At 46.2% G+C, this 25,292-nt stretch overlaps 1 protein-coding gene across 2 annotated transcripts in view; it reads right to left on the bottom strand.

Annotated features, from left to right (window-relative positions):
- REEP1 (receptor accessory protein 1) overlaps positions 1 to 25,292 on the bottom strand; it is a 109,475-nt gene that overhangs the window by 54,595 nt on the left and 29,588 nt on the right. For both annotated transcript variants that reach the window (XM_029232492.1, XM_029232491.1), the window contains exon 2: positions 1,362 to 1,434. In XM_029232492.1, the coding sequence (XP_029088325.1) occupies positions 1,362 to 1,434 (73 nt within the window). The remainder of the gene's footprint in view (positions 1 to 1,361; positions 1,435 to 25,292) is intronic.

Below are 25,292 nucleotides of genomic sequence, written 5' to 3'. Positions count from 1 at the left end.
CTTCCTTTCCTGGCACAGCATCCCCCCTCCCCAGGCTGGAAGCAGTCGGGGAAAGGGACACCTGGAGGAGGCTGCCCAGTGCTTTCCCCTGGGCCGAGTCCATTAGGAATCATGAGGTTCTGTGCTTGCAACTTAACAGCTATTTATAGTTCACACTCTGAGATGCGTTCACAGACACATACTGGGGACCCAGCCTCCACAGGAGAACACGCCCCGTCTGGATCCTCTGGATCCCCTGCTTCGTAGCAAATGCAAGCCGGGCAAGCAGTTCTAGGAAACTCAGAGAGTGGGTGTAGGCAGCTCTGGTTGAGCTGATCTGGAGGTGGCTGGTTTCAACCTAAGGACATCCTGGGAAAGCTGAGAACTTGCAAACCTGCTTTGAATGATGTCTTTGCCTGTGCCTAACTTGCCAAGTGACCTCCTCTGAGTAAAAGCGGAGCAAAGACCCTTTGTCCCTCACAACACTAGGCGCTAGGATTGTTGATATCCACCCACTGCTCAGATGAGGAAACCGAGGCTCTTGGAAGTTAAGATTCTTGTCAAGCATGGTGCCAATCAGACGTCAGAGCCAGAACTTGACTTCAGTCTCTTGATGATAAAATCTATATCTTTTGTACTTCGAGCTGGGATACTGTCCCTCCTGGGGACGGACACTCCTCCCTCCCCAGCCACCCCCCACAGGTCTTCATCAATCAAGGTGTGGTCTGATGGTTCTCCTGCCCAGAGGTGCCCAGCACATTTAGGGCTGTAACTGGGGCACCCAAATCACCCAACAGTAATACAATCCTCCAACCAGTAAGTACTCCTAATCCCCTGCCCGTGTGTTCAGCCCTCTGCGAGGTGCAGTGGGAAACAGTCATAGGACGATGGTAACTCCTGCCCTCTAAAAGCTTATAAAGCAACAGGGCTTAAACAGTGGGGTGTTCAAATCACAGAACCGGCATGGGGATCAGAATTGCTAGGCAGGGTCTGCTGGACTTTAGGACCTGTGCTCCTGCCTCCAATGCCAGACTGTCTCCCAGTAACGCTGCTTTCCAGTCCAGACAAGGAAACTGAGGCTCAGAGAGGTAAAGTCACTCTTCCAAGGCCATAGAGCGGCCTGTGGCCACTGGGGGCCTCCAATTCCAGGTGCCATTTCCTCTTGCCAAGCCTCCCCGCTGTGCTCACTTCCACACTCTAGTTCTAAAGAGGAGGTCTAGCCAGGAGAGGACGCCTGGGTCACACCCAGCAGGTCGCCGTACTGCCCTGCTTCCCAGTACCCACCAAAGAGGGCATCTGCGCCCCGCCCCTGCACTTCACGCCCAGCTCCCCCATCTAACCCCATCACCACCACCACCCCGCCCCCCAAAAGTGCTACTTACATATTCTTTAATGTCCTTCGATTTCACAGCCTTGTAGGAAGAATATGCAGGGTAAAGGGTGCCAAATATTAGCCTGGAGGGGAGAGAGAGGGGGAAAAAAGAGAAATGTGATTTTCATTCATCCTATTTGATGGAAAATGTCATCTTCGATGCAAGAAGCATCCTCCAAGCTACAGAAAATGCTGCTGTGAGGCTTGATTAATTTTTCTGAATGCCCTGAAGGTTTTCTGCTCATGGCTGGGACGTGCTTAGGAACCTCTATGTCCTGTTACAGATCCACACCGACCTCCTTCAATCTGTCATTTGGCAACACAGCAGGGTGGTTTGAGGTCATGAAGCCAAAAATGGGGCCATCCTCTGGAAAGGCCGAAATTATATCTGGGGAACAAGATAAGACAGCTAAGGGGACAAACGAGTAGTCTGAAAGGAAGCAAGAAATTTAAGAAAGAGAGGGATGGCCACAGCGCCAAAGACACAGGCAGCTTGGGGAAGCCCACTGGATTCCGTCACAAGCCAGCTCAGAGAGGGGGGTCTCCCCAACACCCCCGTGCTGTCCCGCCCCCTAAGCAGTATTCTCAGATACCAGGGAGAATCTTCCTTCCTCTGTGAGCCTTTCCTGACCTCAGCACCCCCTGAAGATTAGGTTCCTCTCCCGTTCGTTACTGCCACTCCCTAGATAGTCCCCTTTCTTAGCCCTTATCCACACCACGTGCAATGGTTTATTCAATGTCTGTCTCTCCCACAAGCCTTTTAAGTTCCACAAAGTCGAGGATGGTGTCTATCTCGCTCATGGAACCACACCCCCTGGGCCTGGTAAGTGCTCAGGAAATATATGTTCATTCTGGGAAGTTTCAGAGAGTGGTGAAGCAAAGGCCAGAGCCACCCAGGGGACACTCGTGACCTTGGGACTGAGGTCTCGGCAGCAAGGGGATGCCAGACAGCACCGGTCTGATTCAGTAGAGCCTCGGGCACAACACCACAGGCTCCAGAGAAATAAACACACCGTCCTTTGGCACAGATGCCCTGCTTATTAGCCACATCTGCCAGGGTGGCGTCCAGCCCCTGCCCTGAGGCAGCGTGTGAGCAGCAGAAGAGACAGGTGGAAAATGCATCTCGACCCAATGGCCCACGGATCTGCTCCTCTGTGAACCCCGATGGCCAAAAACACCTCCTGAGTGGTCACAGAGGTGGGAAGCACGGGCACCCAGACGAGGGAGGCCAGTACTCCGTCCGTCTGCTGGACTCGCATGTGAAGTGGCTGCCAGCATCCCCCCCACCTGGTTCCCTTTGGACAGCACAGGGACAGCAAGACGAATTTGCTTTCCAGTCTCTAAAAGCTCTGAAACACTGACATGTAAGGGAGCAGGCTCAGTATTTCACTGCCCAGGGGAGGGAGAATGGGATGAAAATGGCGAGTTCTTCTAAATCTATTTTGGAGAAAAGAAGTAACAAATGAAGCAGGCCCAAGCCAAAGGGGCTTGGGACTTATGTCCATTCAGACTGAGTGCCCCTGACAAGGCCCTTCTCCTTCCTGGCCTCCCAGACCCTCCTCCCTCAGCTCCGGACCCTAAGGCCAGCAGCTGTCCCCCGGTGAGCCGGGCTCACAAGCTCACAATCTGTGACTTCCTGCTGTCTCCCTCTTCTGCCTGAATTTTAGTGCATGATCTTCCCACAACCCTTTTATTGCCCCCGATAAAGTCTCACTAATCCTTTAAGACCCACCTCAAAAGAGCCACTTCTCTGCGTCTTTGATCACTTGTCCCTCAGAATTTTCCTGACACTTGTTACGTCTATTACAGTCCTTATGTAGTAGTTGTAATTTTTAAAAAAATTAAAAATAATGATATTAATATCACTGAGTACTCACTAATGCCAGGCACTGCTCTACAGCCTGTATATTCTCTCAACACCCATACGGGATAAGAATTCTTACTACTCCATTTTACAGACTAGGTACTAGGACACTGAGGCCCAAAGAGACACAACAGCCAGGAGCCGAGCTGGGATGTGACCTGGGTAGCCTGACGACAGGCTTACTGTCTTCTCCCAGGGCTGCCTGGGCTGGTTGAGCCAGACCATCCAGGCCTGGGTGATCAGTGGGGTCCCTAGCACCTCACACAGCCCTTGCCCAAGTGGGTGCCGGACACGCGTCTGATGGGTGAATAAATGTCAAACGATTGCAATCTCTCTCCAAGGAACCAGCCCGCTTGAGAGATTCACGTGACTCTCTCTACAAGCTCAAGAGGAAAGCTGGTAAAATTCTTAGAAAGATCTAATGCTGCTTAAGAGCTCAAGGTCGGCTCAAGAGTGGGAAGGGAAGGCTTGAGTGCCATTCTCTAGAGGGAAGACGGGGCTCTGTGCTAACACACTCCTCCCAGCTTTCTGTGAACGGAGCCTTGCCTGGCACCTCAGAGCCGCAGAGCTCTGCACCCACCCTCCCTCTGCCCACTGCCATTTACTGCTACCCAGAAGGCCCCTCCCCAACTTACTGCCTCCATCTATCTGCCTGCTGCATTCCTCCTATCTGTGCCCTAATTCCTCCTACTGCTCCAAATTAGGGGCCTTCAGCCAGGTTGCCTCTCCCATCTCCTCCACAGCTGCAGTGGAGGGACCATGAGCCTCATGTGAATTCTAGCCTCTAAGGCAGTGGTTCCCAACTGGGGGTGATTTAGCTGCCTGGGGGACATCTGGGCAATGTCTGGAAACTGGTTGTCACAGCTGAGAGAAAGCTATTGGTATCTAGTGGGTGGAGGCCAGGGATGCTGCTAAACACGCTACAACATACAGGACAGCCCCAGTAAAGCATGATTTAGTCCACAGCATCAGAAGTGCTGAGGCGGAGAAATCCTGGTCTAGTGTGATGTTTCCTGGTCCTTGGGTCCTGGACCCTTCACCCAACCATCATGGGCAATCTGTCCCAAGAGTTTTTTGTTTTTTTTTTTTAAATCTGGGGAATTTATTTTTTATACAATCAATTCACTTTTAGTTGTTTTTTTTTTTGGCGGTACGCGGGCACTGTTGTGGCCTCTCCCGTTGCGGAGCACAGGCTCGGGACGCGCAGGCTCAGTGGCCGTGGCTCACGGGCCCAGCCGCTCCGCGGCATTGGGGATCCTCGCGGACCGGGGCACGAACCCGCGCCCCCTGCATCGGCAGGCGGACTCCCAACCACTGCGCCACCAGGGAAGCCCAAACTACTTATCAACTTCTGACCAAGGAACAGAGGTATTGCTCACAGGAATTAACGGTTAACTGAGGCACCAGTTATAGTCACCGAGAAGGACCGCCCACCACTTCCCGGAGCCTGGAGTGACGGCAGGGGAGCAACTGTTGGCCTAGGGCTCAGCTACACGCTGTGGCACCACCGTTACCAACTGGGGCCAAGGCTTTTGTAAATCATGAAACGACAGTATCTTCCACAGTCTTCTCAGGCGTCTTAGTGTCGGGCCAACAATTCCCAATGCCAAGTTATCTTGAAAATTTAACAAAATCAATACTAGCAATATTTATTTTTCTGAAATTAATTTTCAAATGAAAACAACAGGCCTATTTGTACAGTTGTCCATGTTATGATATAACAAATTGAATTTAAGAAGTGGTACACATAAGAGCAGGAAGCAAGATCTACCTGAGCTTGGAGAGGTGTCTGTAGTGTAGTGAATAGGGTATGGGGCTTCGAGGTTGTCTGACAGACTGAATTCAAATTACGGCTCATGCTATGGCAACATGGCACTCTGGCACAGGTTTTAAGCTCTCTCAGTCTCAATCTCAATTTCTTTATGTGTAAAAAGGGGAAAAACAATAACTATATCATGGTTTGCTGTATGGATTAAATGAGCCTGAAGAAAAAAAAAAGAAAAAAAAGAAATGGTACACCACAAAGGGGCTTTCAGAATACTGAATTTCTTGACCTGGATGGTAGTTATGCAGAGTTTTGCTTTTTAATCACAAATGTATATTAAACTGTACACAGGGCTTCCCTGGTGGCGCAGTGGTTGAGAGTCTGCCTGCCAATGCAGGGGACATGGGTTCGTGCCCCGGTCCGGGAAGATCCCACATGCCACGGAGCGGCTGGGCCCGTGAGCCATGGCCGCTGAGCCTGTGCGTCCGGAGCCTGTGCTCCGCAACGGGAGAGGTCACAACAGTGAGAGGCCCGCGTACCACAAAAAAACAAAACAAAACTGTACACATATGTTCTATGTACTTTTCTGTATGTACACGTTATATATAATTTTTATTAAGTAATGTGCCATATTAAAAAAAAGAATTTTCTAACAAATGCTGGAGAGGGTGTGGAGAAAAGGGAACCCTCCTACACTGTTGGTGGCAATGTAAATTGGTACAGCCACTATGGAGAACAGTATAGAGGTTCCTCAAAAAACTAAAAATAGAGTGGCCATATGATCCAAAAGTCCCACTCCTGGGCATATATCCGGACAAAACTATAATTCGAAAAGTTACACGCACCCCTATGTTCATAGCAGCACTATTTACAATAGCCAAGACATGGAAGCAACCTAAATGTCCACTGACAGATGAATGGATAAAGAAGATGTGGTACATATATGCAATGGAATATTACTCAGCCATAAGAAAGAATGAAATGATGCCATTTGCAGCAACATGGATGGACCTGGAGATTATCATACTAAGTGAAGTAAGTCCGAAAAAGAAAGACAAATACCACATGATATCACTTGTACGTGGAATCTAAAATATGACACAAATGAACTTATTTACAAAACAGAAATGACTCACAGTCGTAGAGAAGAGACTTGTGGTTGCCAAGGGGGAGAGGAGGTAGGGGAGGGATGGACTGGGAGCTTAGGATTTAGTAGATGCAAACTATTATAATATATATAGAATGGATAAACAACAAGGTCCTACTGCATAGCACAGGGCACTATATTCAATATCCTGGGATAAACCATAATGGAAAAGAACAGGAAAAACTATATATATATATAACACACATATAATATATATATATATGTATGTATCTGAGTCACTTTGCTGTTCACCAGAAACTAGCACAACATTGTAAATCAACTATACTTCAATAAAAAATATTAAAAAAATGAATTTTCACTAAAGGTCTTCCAAGTCATGAAGGTACATTGTTTCCTCCGAACATTAAAAGGTATTAAAATTTACACTGATTACATTTTGTGCTTTTTGTTCTTAATAACAGAAAAATATAGAATTTCTTTCTTTTTTTTTTTTGAAGATGGTAAGGCAGACTTTATCATCGATGTAAGTATAGGGATCACTGTAAAGGGATTTTACAGGGGGGCGGGGGGAGAAAGACCAGGCTCAACTCCAAATACAGCATGGGCGAGTGGGAATTTATAGCCAAGGAGCACGTGCGGTGGGGCTCAGTGGATGGAAAATTATTAAGAGGAAACATCAGGGATGAGGGGTATTCTGGCTAAACCAATCTAACAGATTCTTGCTGAAGACAAGTCGGGGTGATCAGACATCACTGGGCGGGGAAGCGGGCTGGAGGATAAAGAACCTGATCAGACATCTTGGGTGATCAGATATGGGGGCAGGGGGGAGGTTCTTGCTAAAACCAGATTTTACAACAAACTACGCGGATGGGCCTAGGAGACGGTTCAGGAACCTGACGAAAAGTTTGGTCAAGCAGAGAATTTTTGTCAGTCTCCCTTCTTGTTCGAGGAAAGAAAAGACGTTCTTCAGGGGATATTTGCTGGGTGGTGCTAGCAGTCAGGCACTTAATGAGGGGAGTTGTTATTCCTTTCCAAGTGAATAATATGGTCTTTTCTTTCAGCTTGAATGACATGATACCTGCTCTTAGTAGGGCCTAGGGGCTTCCCTTCATTCTCTAGTTAATCTCCAAGGAGTTACAATTTCATAAGAAGAGAGATGGGAGGTCTGTTGAAAGCCTGACCGAGCCCCACCTAGGGCTGGGCTCACCAAACCCAAGAACAGCAGCCACTGGAAGTGGAGGGTTGCAGAGGGTGAGCCCGCACCCGATTCCATCTCAGCCGAGTCTACAGGTTCCCCTTAACACTCGGTCGCCCTTGCCTCTGCCAGCTCCACCATTTCCCAGCCCTGCTGGGGCCCCAGGGCTGGCAGCGATACACGCTCAGCATTGACGCAAAAAATATACAATTTCTAATTACTGTCCTCTGTAGGTTTTTTCCTCACAGTTTATGAATCAATTTTGATTTATTTCTCTGAGACTTAATTTCCAAGACCAGTTTTACTCTCTAACAGAAGGGTACTCCTTGGTCCTTGAGCTCCTTTTGGCATTCCAATAAATATGCTACAATTTTTAATATGGGAAAACTTAAAACGTGAGAGATATATTTGAAGTCTCCCATATACTCTTTCCTCATACATTTCTCTCTCTCCTTCCCCCAAATAAGCACCATCTTGAATTTGGTGCTTATCATTCTCACCATGTTTTTATCAACTACATAAGTCATGCCTAAAAACAAAAGAAGTATTTGTATCTATTTAAACATTATATAAATGGAATCACACTATATGTATTCCACTGAAATTTTTTCACTCAAACTTGCGTTTCAAATTTTTTAAAAGATACTTATTTATTTTTTTGGCTGTGTCAGGTCTTAGTTGCAGCACGCAGGATCTTTCATTGTGGCGTGTGGGCTTCTCTCTAGTTGTGGCACACGGGTTTTCCTCTCTCTAGTTGTGGTGTGTGGGTTTCTCTCTAGTGTGGCGTGCGGGTTTTTCTTTCTCCAGCTGTGGTGAGCAGGCTCCAGAGCATGTGAGTCCTCTAGTTTGCAGCACGCAAGCTCTCTTGTTGAGGCACGCGAGCTCAGAAGTTGTGGCGCGCGAGCTCAGAAGTTGTGGCATGTGGGCTTAGTTGTCCCGTGGTACATGGGATCTTAGTTCCCCAACCAGGGATCGAACCCGTGTCCCCTGCATTGGCAGGTGGATTCTTAACCACTGCACCACCAGGGAACTCCAACAGTAATATTCTTAATACAGGATTGGAAACATTGTTACATTAAAAAAACCCACTTATCTGTGATGATAGGGTGATACACAATTTCTCCAATTATGAGAGAGAGAGGCATACTGCATGATAATGTAATTCTTTGAAAGCAAAGTTATAAAACAGTAAGAAAACTAACACATTATTAATTTATATTAAATATCATACCTTATTTGAGGATAGACTACTATCTACATATATTTTATGCGTTCATGACATACCTTTTTGTTAACTTTTTCAATATTTCTAGGCTTGTGAGTTTTTTCAAATTGTTGCAAATCCCCCCAAATTTTCCAATATATTTATTGAAAACAATTTGCAGATAAGTGGACCTGTGCACTTCAAACCCATGTTGTTCAAGTGTCAACTGTAGTTCATATTTTTATATTAGAAGTGTGTATTAAATTTTTTTTTTTTTTTTTTTTTTTTTTTTACTGAAGGGGTGTGCTACAAAAAAAAAGTTTGGGGATAATAGTCATAGTTCATTGAACCAGCCTTTCATTAATAGATGTTTAAGGTTTTTTCCTGTAATGATTTTAAAATACGTATACAAATTCTTTTTTTTTTGACATTCGTTTTTTTTGAAAGGCGAAGCTTAATTTAGGTCCCCTTGAATGTGGGCCAGACTTGGTGATTCACCTCCACAGAACAGGCTAAGGTGGAAATGGCAGTGTGTAACTTCTGAGACTATACCATACAAGACACTGTGGCTTCACCCCTCTCAGATTACTTTCTGTGCAGGACATCAGCTACCATGTTGCAAGGACACACAATCAGCCCTGGAGAGGAAGTGAATCTCTCATCAAAATCCAGCGCCAACACGCCTGTCAAGTGAGGGAGCCATCTGGGATGTGGATCCTTCAACTCTAGTGAAGCCCTCAGTAACTGCAGACCCCATATAATTTAACCACAGCCTAATGAAAAAAGCTTGAGCTGAACCATCCTGTTCAAGTTTCCTCAAATTCCTGACCCACAGAAGCCATGTGAGATAAAAAATGTTTACTGTAGGTTTAACCAGCTAACTTTTTAGGTATTTTGCTGTGTAGCAATAGATACCTAATATGCTTCTTAGTTTTTATTGTTATAAATACTGCTGTAAAGAAATCTGTGTGTGTGTTTGTGTGTATTTACATATTGGCACTCTCGTATGAATATATTTGTGGAATAAATTTCTGGATATAGAATTATTGAGTCAAGGGGTTTATATCCTAAACACTTTGATATACTTTGACACATTTTCTTCCCCAAAGTGAATAATTTATGCCTCCTTTTGCCAGTTTTTGAAATTTTGATCCAGGTTAAGACTTGTCTTTCTAGATCATTTTTAACCTCTTATACTATTTCATTATATGAATATATTACGGTTTACTTATTCATTCTATTGATGCATATTTCCAAGTTGTCACTATTACAGACAGGGCTGGAACAAACATTCTTATACATGTCTCCCTGGGCACATGTGACACTTTCTCTAGGGTTTACACACAGTGTGGAACTGCTGGGTCACAGGGCATAGCATCTTCCTCTAGACAATGCAAAACCACTCCCCAGAGAGGTTGTACCAGTTTCTACTCTTTCCTGCAGTGTAAACGAGTTCTGATGCTCCCCATTCTTGCCAAATTAATATAGTCAGATTTAAAACTTTTTGCCAGTCTGATTGACGTGAAACAGTATATCATGTTTGTTTTAATTTGCATTTCCTCAATCACAAGTGAAGCTGATCAACATTATATGCCTTTTGGCCATTTGGCTCCCTTAACTGAATTATTTATATCCCTTCCGTCTCCCCGCCACCCCATTAGGTTATTCACCTTTTTCTTACTGATTTTTAGGACTTTTTGGGGATTCTGGGTATAAATTATGCCTTGGACATATGCAATGCAAACATCTTTTCCCAATAAAAAGCTCTTTTAACTTTGCTGTGGTGTCTTCTGTTGTACAGAAGTTTTAAATTTTATATGATAAATGCATCAATCTTTTCTTTTATAGCTTGTTTTTTTATATATTGTTGAGGAAATCTGGTCACATACATCTTCTCATAAAAGTGTTTAATGTTTGCTTTTTCACTCTTAGGTTTTAATTCATCTGGAACTTATCTTTATGTATGTTATGAGTTAGGGATTCAACTTTATTCTTTTCTGTACAGATCCCAACTGTCCCAATAACATTTACTGAATTCTTTCCTACTGATTTTCAATTCTACCATCACTTGTAACGTTTTCTAACATGTGTAGGTATTATTTCAGCTCTCCATTCTGTTACCCTGGTCTACCGACTAGCCGTGCACCTATACCACAGTGTATTAATTTCCACAGCTTTATAATAAATCATGATATTCTTAAAACTGTCTTGCCTATTCTTAGCCTTTGTTTTTCTATATGAATTTCATGACAGTTTGTCAAGTTCCATGAAAAACCTTATCTGCCTTTTGACTGCGAGTACACTGAAGTTACAGATTTACTTGGGAAGAATCACCATCTTTATCAGGTTTCCTCTTTATGAACACGGTCTCTTCCACTGAGTCCTCTTTAATGTCTTTTCATGATATGCTATAAATTTCTCTATAAATATCTTGGGCATGTTTCACTTTCTTTATTCTTAAGTACCTCAGGGGGTTTTTGGTGGTATTGTGCATTTTTAAAATTAGATTTTCTTGGGACTTCCCTGGTGGTCCAGTGGTTAAGAATCCACCTTCCAGTGCAGGGGATGTGGGATTGACTGATCCCTGGTCAGGGAACTAAGATCCCACATGCCGTGGGGCAACTAAGCCCGCACGCCGCAAGTACTGAGCCCGTGTGCCACAACGAAAGATCCCACATGCTGCAACTAAGACCTGACGCAGCCATAAATAAATATTAAAAAATAAAAAAATAAATTAAAAAAATAAATCAGATTTTCTCTTGGTTATTAATGGTATACAGGAATGCTCTTGGTTTTCCACGTTGATCTCAGAACCACTCAACTTGCTGCAATCAAAAGCATCTGGAGTCCCAAATGCATTACACTCCATGAAAGAAGCCAAACCCCAAAGCCAACATGCTGTATCATTCCATTTATATGTTATCCTGAAAAAGGAAAGTTTACAGGGACCAAAAACAGACCAGCGGTTGCCAGGACTAGAGACGGTGGGAGGGCTAACTACAAAGGAGAGTGAAAGAATTTTGGAAAATTATGGAACTTTCCTGCATCTTGATTATGGTGGTGGCTACATAACTGTATGCATTTATCAAAACTCAGAATTCAAGCTCCCACTTAAAACACTCATACTGAAAAGGGTGAATTTTACTAATTACATCTCAATAAGCTTGACGTTAAAAAGAAAAAGCATTTGGAAGAATCCACACTCACAAGTATAAGCGTGTGTGTGTGTGTGTGTGTGTGTGTGTGTGTGTGTGTGTGTGTGTAGTTGTCTCCAAAAATGCATAAAGCTGACCAGGCATTAGCCTCCAAGCTCCGAGACAACTTCCTGATATCAGGGGTCCATGTGTGACAAAACAAGGATTCACGAAAAACATAATACACCTCCTGTTAATACTATAGCTCTGAAAGGACTGTCTTAGATGCACTATGGGCCTGGGTTCTAAAAGCCTGATCTTTACTGTGCCGCTGCAGGGAGCATCTTTACTCACAGTCGTTATTCAGAAACTCAAGCTGGGCAGCTTCTCAGGCTGGGTGCACAGCTCAAGGTTCCCATGGCACAGCAAGCCCCCTAGGTTTTGGTTGCCATGGGTCCCAACCCTTGGGCCTCTGCTTCTGCTTACCCACAGTGACCTTCTAAAAGGCTAGAGGGGGGAAACAGCGAAACCGGCCCACTGTGCATTTCGGCTCCGTGGAGATTATATTACTATGATTTATAAGCTACTATTTATTTATTGAGTGTTCATTATGTACAACGAACTGTGCAAACTTCTTTATAAGCGTCGTCACTTTTCATCTTCATATGGCCCCATGAGACAGAAGTTGTTTTCCTTATAATATAGATGAGGAAACTGGAGTTTAGTTAAATCAAATAATTGAGTTTCACAACTGTTCGGGGGAGGGGGTCAGACTCAAACCCAGATCTATCTGACTCTACTGCCCATGACATACTGCCTTCTTTATTGACCTCAGTGCATGGCTCAGAGCCTGCAGTGGCCCCTGAATGAATGAATGAATGAGTGAGGACCAGGAGAGAGGGAGGAGGAATGTTGCCTGCTTCCTTGCCCAAGAGAATTCCACTCTGGCCCTGCATTATATATTTGCTGACACGAGGTGACAGTATAATTACAGGGTTCCGAGCACACAAACGAGCTTCTCTCTCCGCCCAAGCTGATCTCAGCAGAACAGAAACTAACCACATCCTTCTTTCTCAGCCTGACACATGATTCTGCTGACCCCTGTCTGTAGACTCTTTCTTTTCAGTGTGTTTCAAGCCCTACTCCTCTCTGCAGACCTGGGACAACAATCACATACAAAACTCCTCCTGGGGGAACCGCCCTCACAAACATCTCATTCACTTATTTGCTCCTTTGATCCACACCACAACCCTCTGAGATAACTGGGGCTCTTTCCGCAGTTAATGAAAACCTGAGGCTCAGAGTGGTTCAGGGACCTGCCAAAGGCCCCTTCCCTATCCAACAAGACCCAAACCCAGGCCTCCTGCCCTCAAGTCCAGGACCATTCTACAGCCCACACTGCCCTAGCACAGAGAGGGGTTTATTGCTTATGTAGGGCTGTGTGGACTGTGTGTGTGGCAAAAATCTGAATTTGAAATTCGGATTTACCCCTGAATCCAATTTAGAAAAGCACAAAACAGAACATGCTGCAAAATTTCAATTCATGCTGTTAAGCGTTAGGCTCTGCAATCCAACCCACTTATATCCTGCTCAAGTATCAGTTCGAATATTTTTTTAAAATCTAAATTGTAGAGATTTCTATTCTTAAGAAATCCAGAGGCTGAGCTTTGGCATTGGACCTGAGTCTGAATCCAGCTCCATCACTGACTAGCTATGGGACTGTGAGTGTTTATCAACTCCTCTGAGCCAGTTTCCTTGAGTATAAAAAAGAAAAACACCCACATTCAACAGCCACTGCACAGATTAAACAAGGAGACCATAGGTAAGGATTTAACATCCCAGACACACTGTAGAGGAATGACAAATCCTAGTTCCCTTTCCTTCTACAGAAATAGTCACTGCGAATGCCAATTCTTTTAGTCACAAAACAGCTTTCATCTAATCATTGAGTATTTGTTGAGCATCTACTATGTGCCCTGGGCCCTCTGGTAGGGAAGGCAGCCAGCAAACAGATAATTATACAAATAATTGATTAATGACAACTAATGTGTTGAGTCTTGCTGAGTGTGTTTGGAAGGCAAGAACAGATTTGCTTTACAATGACTGTCCTGTGGCCACCCATCTGCCAGCCTGTGTTGCCTCCCAGGATCTGAGAACCAGACACCTGACCCTCAGCCAGAGGGTCCCCTGGTACAGGGTTATGGCTTTCTCCTCCTGGTGGACTTTCTCTAAAGCCCCCTGTAAGGAATATACTTGGTGAGAGGAAAGGACTGATGGGCCTTCCTGTGTGTACCATGAAAGGGGAGGTGGGGGAATAAGCCTGAGGGGTGCTTTGAGCTGGACTTGGGGTGGTAGCTGTGGAGTACCTGTGGGATTTTCTGGGGACTTGTCTGCTCAGCTCATGCCCCTCCTGGCTCCCACGTGGCAGAGGCTGGTGTTACCCTGCCCAGCTTGGAGGTCTACACAGGGTGCACGCGCCCATCCGAGGAGGGTGTCAAAGGGCTCCAGGGGAGGGAGGGGAACAGGACAAACCTTTACTGATGCCCACCAGGTGCTGCACCAGGCACTGACCCCCACAGCAGTCAGGTGAAGTCGAGACTACTATACCCTTCTTCCACAGGCGGTACCTGGGACTTAAGAGGTTATATTCATTCATTCGACTGATATTCATTCAGTACCAAATTCCGAGTCTAACACAAGGTCACACAGCTGCTAAGTGGGTGAGCTGGATTCAAAGAGTCTTCGTGGCTTCAAACCCCTTGCTCTTTCCAATCCAAGTGATACCTCAAGAAGGCAAGAGAGTTTATCCTCAGGGTGATCACAAAGTGGTTGGAGTGCCAGGTGTAGCAGAATAAGATAGCAGGGCAAAGCTGTGGGTACTAAATATTGAAGGAAAAGCCTATGATGATGCGCCCAAGAGCCTCCTCCATTAGACTGTGAGCTCTCTGAGGGCGGGGACTGGGCCTTCCCCATCTCAGCATCTCCAGCGCTGGGCACAGAGTGGGTGAAACATGCAACAACATGGGTGAGATTCAAATGCATTATGCTAAATGAAAGAAGCCAGACTCAAAAGGCTACCTGCTGCTTGTCTCCATTTATGTGACATTCTGAAAAAGACAAAACTATTAGAGATAGAAACAGATGCATTGCCAGAGGCTGGGGTTGGGGGGAGAAGTTGACTTCAAAGGGGCATGGGGAAATTTTTGGACGTGATGGAACTGTCCTATATTTATGCTGTGATAATGGTTACATAATTTCTTTTTTTCTTTTTAGTTGTAGCATGAGGACTCCTTAGCTGCGGCCTGCAGACTTTTAGTTGCGGCACGCATGCGGGATCTAGTTCCCCGACCAGGGATCGAACCTGGGCCCCCTGCATTGGGAGCGTGGAGTCTTACTCACTGGACCACCAGGGAAGTCCCATGGTTACATGATTGTATGCATTTGTCAAAGCTCATAGAGCTACACGGTAAAAAGGGTAAATATCACTGTATACAAATTATACTCTAATTTTTTTTAATGGGGAAAAAAGAGAAAAAGAGAATGAACATAAAAAGCAGAAGTAGGTTTACAGTGAAGCTAATGAAGCTTAAGTTTCAAGACCCCTGAACTGCATGGGTCCTGGAAGGGGTCCTAGCAATGTGTTCATCAGATTTGTTATGACTTTTTCAGAGAAAGCGCCTTCCCTCCATTGTGAAAGCTTCAGGCTCCATGAAACCTAGATCCACCCCTGAATAAAACTACAAGAACAGATTAAAAAAGAGAAGACTGGTGGGCTCCCAAGAAGTTGGACTCAAGTGGGACCCTAGAGAAAGGCAAGACCTGGTTCCAGCAGAGACAGAGGTAGGGAAGACATCCCGTGGAACAGAACCAGCATGGACACAAGTGCAGGGGTTTCCCAAGGTTCCCCATGACCACACGAGCACCAGGAACCTAGTGGTCCTACACTCATGTTCACCACCCAAGTGCACGTGTCATGGTGTGATCTCCTCAGCCGCGCCAAGCCATTCAAGGCAGGTAGACTGTTGTGACCTAACAGGATGTGAAAATTCTAGATGCTGGTGAGCTAACAAGCTTTTATCATTCTTCTGGCTCCCCACACAGCAATGACCCCCACCACCTAGTGGAGGGAAGCTTTCACATTACATACCTGAAGCTGAAAATGGTCGATGTTCACTTTTTTTCTAGTCTCCCTTGCAGCAGGGATGTGGGCCTGTGGTAGACACACCCGCCCAGGTATGAATCCAGGTCCTTCCAACCCTCTCACTCAGCTAAACTGAGGCGGCACCCTTCATCCTGACAATCCTGTGATACTAAGTGAACAAATACAGCCAAATGAGGCTGGTCTTGTGGGTGGAGTTACTGATTTCTTTATGGTTAAAGTCAGCCAAGTTAACCGAATAGAACGAAGCTCAGGGGCTTCCCTGGTGGCGCAGTGGTTAAGAATCCGCCTGCCAATGCAGAAGTCACGGGTTCTAAGCCCTGGTCCAGGAAGATCCCACATGTCGCAGAGCAGCTGAGCTCATGCGCCACAACTACTGAGCCTGCGCGCCTAGAGCTCGTGCTCCACAAGAAGACAAGCCACCGCAATGAGAAGCCCACACACCACAGCGAAGAGTAGGCCCCGCTCTCCACAACTAGAGAAAGCTCACAGGCAGCAGCAAGGACCCAACGCAGCCAAAAATAAATAAATAGATAAATAAGCTAAAAAAAAAAAGAATGCAGCTCAGATTTTAAAATGGTTCTGTCTCTATGTATATGTATGTATGTGTACATATGTGTATATGTATATATGTGTACATATGTATGTATGTATAGGTGTATATATATACTTTAAAATCTAATTATATATGTTAGATAAAAACGTTCTGGAGACTGACTGCACAGCAACATGAACATACTTAAGATTACTGAACTTAAAACAACTTAAAAATGGTTAAGATGGCAAATTTGGTTATGTGTTTTTTACCACAATTAAAATTAATAAATGTATGATGTTTATGAATCCCCCCCAAAAAATCTTTACACACTTGAAAATTTTATAAAAACAGAATATACTGAGTATAGGCCACTGGCTCATTCAATCCATAAATGGTTCACTCTAACAAATTTAGAAGAAAACAAAATTTATAATTTTTCAGGTTACACCCGTTCTGCTTCATGGTACAATGCTATTTATTTAATTTCCTGAAATTGTCAAACAAAATAAAATTTACCAATTTTAGAAGGCACTGTAAACCCATCTCAATTCATTATAAAGGATACAATGACATTTGAGATGAATGAAAATTAGCAAGCAAATCAAATATGCATTTTTGAAATGGTTCTGGTTGTGGAGGGGGAAAAAAAAGCCTGTATATTACATTCTAGCCAGAAGTTTCACTACTAAGTATGTTCCTGCTATTGATACCATATATATATATATTTATACCTTGATTTGCTCCAGAAAAGATCTGAGGTGACCTGGTTATAAACTGTGTGGCTCATAAGAAATTACCACGATTCCAGGCCACTGGGCTTGTCAGCAGGAAGGATCGAGCTAACAAAATCACTGTTGTCATCTCACCCAAAGTGGGAGGAGCTACAGGAAGGCCAATCACATCCAGACCTGACTCACCTGCTCATGGAAGAACAGAGACTGTCTGCAGCAGGGATGTTTGGCCGGTGCCCAGAATATCTCCCTAATGAGACCATAAAAGTCCGAGAAAAGAAAACAAAGTGGAAAACAGCCAGGTTTCCTCCAGTGAGTGAAATTTAAATTTTGAGAGGAGGCTCTCCAGCACATGTCTCAATGGTGAGGGGGTTATGTTCATTATGAGGGACGGTTAGGGCACAAAGGCAGCTGCTGGCTGCTAAAGAACGGGTCTGGCTGGGCCTTCTGAACCCACTCCCGTCATCGGGAACACGTGTCCTACTGTCCTACGGCTGATGTAAGGAAGCCCACGGCTCCCCTGGGAGAAGGCCAGCGAGTGCCTTGCTGAGGGGCCGTGCTGGCTGCACAACTCCTGGGGACCCAGCCATCAAGTGCAAATGGGCCCTGAGAGAGGAAGGCGAGACCCTGGTGTGGGTAACAACATTTTAGTTTTGATGCTTGGAACGGTAATCCTTGGTACTGCTCTAAAAGGTGTGGTGGAATACTGCTTAAGAGTTAAGAAGTTGAAATACACTAAATGGTTTGCTTTGTTTAGAAAAGAAAGCTAATTCCTCTCAACTACACAGAATGAGAACTACTTCTGACATCTGTCCCATTTGCTTTTGCAGATCTGAAGAGAATGGATAAAACTAGGTCACTACGGAGAGAAAAATTCCAACACAAAATAACAGAAAGAGCTGGTTTTGAGGATGGTGATATAAGAAATTTTGTTGGATTCAGAATGAAAACAATACACCTTCTTTCCATTTGTTGTGAGCCCCAGATGGCCATGATCACAGGGCAGGCATAAGGGAAAGTTCTGGTGAGGGATGGCCTGTCATCCAGGGAATCAACACCAAGAAGGACTGCTTCACATTTTGGAAAGAAGTTAACATCACATAATAAGCAGTGTCAATTACTGAGCACGGCTCTAACGAAGTAGGCATGATTCTAATCTCCATTTCTCACACTGAATATGAAGATCAGAGAATTTAAGTAATCAGTCTAAGGTCACACAGCGAGTCCATGTCAGGGCTGAAACTAGAACGTGAGATTACAAAGCCTCGGTGCCAAACTGATATCCTGACTTTTTTGACGACGGCACAAAATCAGTAAAATATTTTGATCACATATTATCTGTATGATGAGGAATCCTCAGGCTTTGCTGAGGAAATCTTTTTAAGTCATCATGAGGGCTGGTTTATCTAGAATGAGAATATCAAATACATAAGCCCCACTTCCCAAGGCTCTTGCAAACGGTAACACGACTTGGGTTCTGCTGAAAGCAAAGGAAAGCGTGAGGGACCGTGTGGATCCCACCACATTGTGAGTCTACCCCTCCTCCTCAGGATCCCCACCCCCTATCCCAGGGAGTGTGTGCCACACGCCCTTCTGACACGCAGACCCAGTGCCTGCTCCGTGCCCAGCACTGCGTTGCAAACCACCCACCGGATCTCCTCCCATGCTCATGACATCCGGAGGCTTTCCCTGTCCACGGAGCTGGTCAGCACCTGTGAACGGGGGATGTGGCCTGGCTGTAAAGTTGCTTGAACCCTTATCTGCCCATGGAAGGAGTGACAGCCTTAGAGGCTTTGGGGCTCAGGGACCTCAGGGCTGGTCTGTACTGCACCACGCACCAGACGACGGTCCTTGGACAGCACCCAGGAGGCTCACTGGTTTTATCTCCTCTGCACAACAGGGTGTCCCCACAGGGGCTGGTAGTTCAGTCAAATGGTATGATACACAAGAAAATACTTTGAAAAGAAATGAAAGGCTGCACAGATCTGTGAAAGGGAGCTCTGTGCAGAGGACCGTAGTGTCCCACTACCAAGAGGAATAAAGCAGGAGCCACCGTGGGAGTTATCCAGCCAGTCCTGGGTGAGGCTGGGTCAAGCCCTTGTGCCTATGAGGCCCAGGAATGCCCCACTGCTGGGAGACCAAGGACAGCACTGCCTGCAAGCCCCTCCCTGGGGCCTGGGTGGGGAAGTGGCCACTAACATTTCCGACACGTATGTTTTTGGGAGGCGTGGGGAGAAAAGCCCCTTACCCTGACTTGTTGCTTCGTTCTGGCTGCGTGACACCAGGGAAATGCCTCTTCCCAGAAGGTTCTGAGGGTCTCAGAGGACACCTGAGGGCCAGCCTGCGCCCCTCCCAAAATAGAGAGGGAAAACGATGGACTACTTCACACCACTCCCTCTCCCTATGTGCATTTGACCAAGAAGGCTTCACTATAAACGGTACAGGTTGGCCCAAACTTCAGCACCAGTAGGATCTTACCTCGCACCCCTGCCCTGACTGGTCTGTGGAGAAATATGCCTGGACTGAGGCGTCCCTGGAGGTATCCCTGGGGGACAGTCTATCCTGGGAGGTATAACTAAAGGAACCGGAAGCCTCTGATGTAGTGTGCAGTAGTTCTAAGGCTCCTTTGCCATGGCAGCGTGTAGAGCAGGCAAGTTGCTTTTGAGGGTAGGTTGGTTAGTTGGTTGGTTGGTTGGTTTGGGGAGCAGTGGAATCCTAGCAACAGGAGGGGTTTACAGCGCACAGCGCCGGGTAGAGGTGGCTGGTCTGGGGGAAGATCTGGGGGAAGATCCATAACAGCCAGCGCCCAGGACGACATCTCTGGGTGCCTGTGGGCTGAAGCGGGGTGCAGCACAGGGGAAGGGCTCCCAGCTGGGCTTCAGGAACCACGGCTCTAGGCTCGGCTCTGATCCCAACCAGAGGGGTGATCTTGGGCCATCACACCATCTCTCCCCGGACCTCGGTCTTCTCATTCGTCCATTCAGAAGTCACTGACCTACTGACCTGGTACCTATTGCATGACCTGGTACAGCAGGTGTCCAGCACCACTCTGCTGCTGACGAGCCAGCAGTGAACAGATGGGGAGAGCACCCTGTTGAGCTCTGGGGCAGCCCCCTCCCCCAGCTCAGGCATTCTTTCATCGCATGACTGCAGGCTGACCCAGCTCCAGCCCCGGCCTCTGCTCGGCCGCTTGCAGCTTGGGGACACCGCCGAGCATGAACTGTCCCTTTGTCACCACCCCCCGCTCCACTCTACATGCTGAGATAGAGTGAGGACGTCAGCAAACACCCAAACAGCGGTGGGTGATAAGCAAACAAGCAAAGCTGCTACAAGGCCATCAGGACAGAGGTGGACAGTCACCCCTCGCCGTGGTAGATTCCTGGAAATTGCTGCGGGAAGTGAAGTGGTCAAAAGGGGATCGTGTTTTTTGCTGTATCCCTTTGTCACCAGCAGATGGGAATCATGGGCCAGCAAGGCAGAGTGCTGACACAGCTTTCCTTCGGATGCATGGAAAACAAAGAATGGACAGACTGGGGTGGAAAACAGGAAAACACAGGTGCGTTTTAGTCTGTGGATGTGCAGGTGAGCAAGTGATGAGGCAAAGCTAGGCTGACGAGAAATGACACCTTTCTTGATGGGGCGATTCCGCTGCTCCAAACACTGCCGTGGCTCCCTACTGACCACGGAAAACTGCTTGCCTTGGCGTTGAGGGCCTCTACCATCCAGCCAGGCCCACCCCACCAGCCTCATGCGCCTCTGCTAACTCCTGTGCACACATCACGTGTTTCTGCCACCGTGCGCTGCCATCATTCTCTTTGCCTGGAAGGTTCTCCCCCATCTCTGTCTGCCAGAATCCTTTGCATTGCATTAGACACCTTGGCACTATTGACATTTAGAGCCAGGTAATTCTTTGTTCGGGGCGGGGGGCTGTCCTGGGCATTGAAGGATGTTTAGCGGTATCCCTGGGCTCTACCCACTAGATGCCAGTAGCATTCCCTCCATCCCGGGTGTGACGATCAAAAACATCTCTAGATACTGCCAAATGTCCCCTGGGGGCAAAAGAGCCCCTGGTTTTGAGAACCACCATTTTACACCCAGATCCTGTGTTACTCTTTTCATGAAACCCTTCACTGAGCTTCTTAGAAGGAGGGTTATCTCATATATGTGTGCCTTCCACACCCTTTGTAATATTCTATTAGCATTTAACATAGCCTCCTTTTAGCTTGATTTACGTGTGCTTATATCACCCCTCCTTATTAGGCCATAAATTCCCTGAGGGCAAAGACTACCTTTTGTTCATCTTCTACAAGCCATTCGATACCTATTGGCCTAGTGAAACTCAACCACTGGGTTTAACTTGCTTACTGTTAACACAAACATAACTTGTTTACGTTACTTGTTTATGTTTGTTGTAGAAAAAAGAATTAAGACAGAAAAGAATAAAACAGGGACTTCCCTGGCGGCCCAGTGGTTAAGACTCTGAGCTTCCACCGCAGAGGGCACAGGTTCGATCCCTGGTCAGGGAACTAAGATCCCGCAAAAAAAAAAAAAAAAAAAAAATCAAAATCACCCAGAATCCCACCATCCAGCGATAACGGTAGTTTAAAAACTGCTATACGGAATATGTCCCTCCATTACTAGTATACCAATAAAATACTGGTACATGTCCCTCCAATCTTTTCTATGCAAGTAGAGTCCAGGGGAAGTATCTGCAAGCAGAGGCAGCATTTCACAGCCAGACTGTCATGGCCACAAGGGGCCCTTAAGGTCACATGGTCCACCCCCAGCAGACACCTGGATCTCCTAGGATGCTACTCCTGACTCTGTTTGAACCCCTGCACGTGTGGGAACTTGCAATCACCCAAAGCAGTTTGGTCTACCTTGGACCCCTCTAAGGAGCTCTTTCTTCTGCTGACCTGAAACCTGTTACCTGGGGGCTTCTATTCCTCGGTCCAGTCCAAATTCTACCTCTTTTAGCCCAACTGATCTACTCACTCAGTTTTCCACTGACAGGGTATCGATCCAGCCCTCCTTCCTCCCCTCTGAGAATATCCCCTCTCAAACACTGGGGTGGGCCCCAGCAGCCAGGTTCATACTACACGACCTCCCTCTGACCCTGAACAGGCAGGGTCTAGCTCCCAGGGTTTGGCACCGGGACTGAGAAACGTGAGTTAGCAGCTTCTGCTGGATACTTAGACTAAAGAGATACAAACTCAGGAGTGGGGACTGTCATTGTAGGTGCCCATGTTTGGCCCTATATGGATGAAAAGTAGAAACCTGGAGAGAGAGACAGAGTCTGAAAGAGAGCAGCACAGATGTACACACAGACACAGACACACGCAGAGAAAATGAAGCAGATGTGGCCAGAGAAGCAGAGATGTGAGACCAGGGTCTGGGGGAGGGGGAGGAAGTGAGAACAGCAGGCTTCCCAACAGCATCCAGCCCAGGTGCTTGGACCTTGTAGAGTCCAGCTGCAACTCCCAGCCTCTTTACAATGAATTTCCCCTTTGTGGATCATGCTAAGTCTGGTTGGTTTTCATTATTTATTTATTTTTTTGAAACATTATTTATTTATTTATATTTTGTGGCTGCGGTGGGTCTTAGTTGCGGCATGTGGGATCTTTTGTTGCAGTGCGTGGGCTTCTCTCTAGTTGTGGCGCGGGCTCAGTATTTGTGGCGCGGGCTCAGTAGTTGTGGCGCGAGGGCTTAGTTGTCCCGCAGCATGTGGGATCTTAGTTCCCCGACCAGGGATCGAACCCGCATCTCCTGTGTTGGAAGGCAGAGTCTTAACCACTGGACCACCAGGGAAGTCCCCCAGTTGGTTTTTATCTATCCTGGTTCATGCAAAAACAAAAACAAAAAAACAGAAAGGGAAAGCAGCCTTGACTAAGACACAGCCTCTGACAACGGATGCCTAAAAGCTCAGGTCCCCTTAACCTTCTTCTCTCCAACATGAACTCACGTCCACTGGGGCTGACGGAGGCCTCTCTGGTGGGCTTTATGCATCCATGTGCACAAAGCCCTTCACGCCTCAGTACCACCAACAAACCCAATTATGATGATACCAAAAGGTGAGGCTTTAGTTCCTGAGCTGAGCCAGAAATCCAGTCGAGCAGTACCTACCCAAAGTGTATGTTTGTGTAAGAATTCACATCACCCCAACTAAACACCAGCACCCACAGTGAGGGTCTAAGGCCGGAGAAGCTGGGAGCTGTCCAACTTCTCCCTCTGGTTCCCTTTGAAGCCGCTTCTAAGCACCTCTCAGAGCAGACCTCAGCCCCAGCAGAAAGTACAACAGACTTTCCTAGCAGCGCATAGCCCTGTCCTCCCCAGGAGCAGATAATGGCAGCTGGCTTACGGCGCCCTTTCTTCCAGCCCTTGCCAGAGCCAGGAGAAAAGCCACCCCCGAATACCGAGAAGGGCAGGGGCTCTGGATCAGACAGACAGATTCCCATCTCATCTCTACCACTTACTGGCTTAATGACTCTGATTAAGCTGTTTAACTTCTCTAAGTCCCAGTTCCCTCATCTACAAAAATAAGAAATAACAACAGTTCCCACTGCAAAGATTAAATGAAACGAGAATTTTAAAGGGACCAGAGTGTTAAAACAAGAAAATTTTAATGCTCACCAGGTGTTAGCTTCCCATCTCCCTTCCTGTTCATATTCAACGGTTTAATTAATTTTTTCAGTTTACTAAGTGACAATATAATGTCAGTTTAAAAACATAATCTATGAGAGATCATCCCCAGCTGGAAAATAAAAACGTGATCAGGACTCATTTTATTTTTTAAGTGTCCTCGAAATGGCACCAATTCCAAAAGTACGTCAGCAAAAATAAGCAGTACCAGGGCTTCCCTGGTGGCGCAGTGGTTGAGAATCTGCCTGCTAATGCAGGGGACACGGGTTCGAGCCCTGGTCTGGGAAGATCCCACATGCCGCGGAGCAACTGGGCCCGTGAGCCACAACTACTGAGCCTGTGCGTCTGGAGCCTGTGCTCCGCAACAAGAGAGGCCGCGATAGTGAGAGGCCCGCGCACCGCGATGAAGAGTGGCCCCCGCTTGCCGCAACTAGAGAAAGCCCTCGCACAGAAACGAAGACCCAAGACAGCCAAAAAAATAAACAAATAAACAAATGTGGGGTTTAAAAAAAAAAAAAAAGAATTTAAAAAAAGGAAAAAACTGAAATTATATAAAAATAAATAAATAAATAAGCAATACCAGCAGAGTATACTTAATACTTCAACAGATGTACACGTGCAAGAGGCTGCAAGTTCAGTTTCCAGGCAGGTCCGATTTCCTATCAGGCAAACGAATGACTTCTTGGAACCCACCTTTGCTCCTGGGCTTAACTGGCCAGGAGGCCCCGTGCGGATGAATGCATAGTAGTAGAGACCTCCCCACACCGTGATGGCAACAAATGCTTCATCCTCACCCCATTTTCCTTTAATGTCCAGTAGGCTTTATAAAGCCGACAGGCTTCCTGAAGCTTGAGCTCCTCACTGATGGATGTGTGGCCAGTGCACTGCTGCCTGGAGCCCCCTAACCACAGGTCAGCAAGCAGCTTCTTTCCCTGCTTCGGAAAGCTGTGCAGGAGGCTCTGGAGTCGTGGAAAGGGCAGCTGTGCTGATAGCACAGGCCCTTGTCACTGAGGGCCGAAGTCCAGGCCGCGGGCTACAGAGCAACAGGCTTTTCTCCACGCGGGGGCTCCTAACACAGGAAAAGTTGCCACTCCCTCCAGATGGAAGGCGTAGCCAATTAAGAGGCTATCAGTGCTTCATTTTTTTGCCTCCATCTTCTTTAAGAATTTACAAACCCAATCATCAAAAACCGCAGATGGGAGTAGAGATTGGTACAATCTTTCTGGGAGGCAAGTTGCCCTTATCTCTCAAATCTTTACAGCTTTACTACCCTCTGACCTAGTAATTGTACTCCTGGGAATCCATCCAAAAGAAATCATCAGAGGCAAACAAAGATTAAGGCACAAATACATTCCATGGCTTTTGTTTATATAAGAAATTGAAAACAATATAGATGTCCAACAATTTAAAAAAAGGAATTAACTGTACAATTTTAAAAGGTCACCAAAATCCTGTTTAGAAATCTTTTGGACACAGGATATATTAATATATTAATGTTAATGGGAAAGGAAGATACACAGTATAACTCCAACCACACAAAATTTTTGTATTCAAAAAGTCTTAAGGATTCCTCCAGATGCATCTCTGTAATGGAATTATGAGTG

The sequence above is a fragment of the Monodon monoceros genome, unplaced genomic scaffold, assembly GCF_005190385.1.
Source record: "Monodon monoceros isolate NGI ecotype Baffin Bay Population unplaced genomic scaffold, NGI_Narwhal_1 Super_Scaffold_19, whole genome shotgun sequence".
In the NCBI taxonomy this organism is placed as follows: Eukaryota; Metazoa; Chordata; class Mammalia; order Artiodactyla; family Monodontidae; genus Monodon; species Monodon monoceros.
This window is presented reverse-complemented; position numbering and strand designations above follow the sequence as displayed.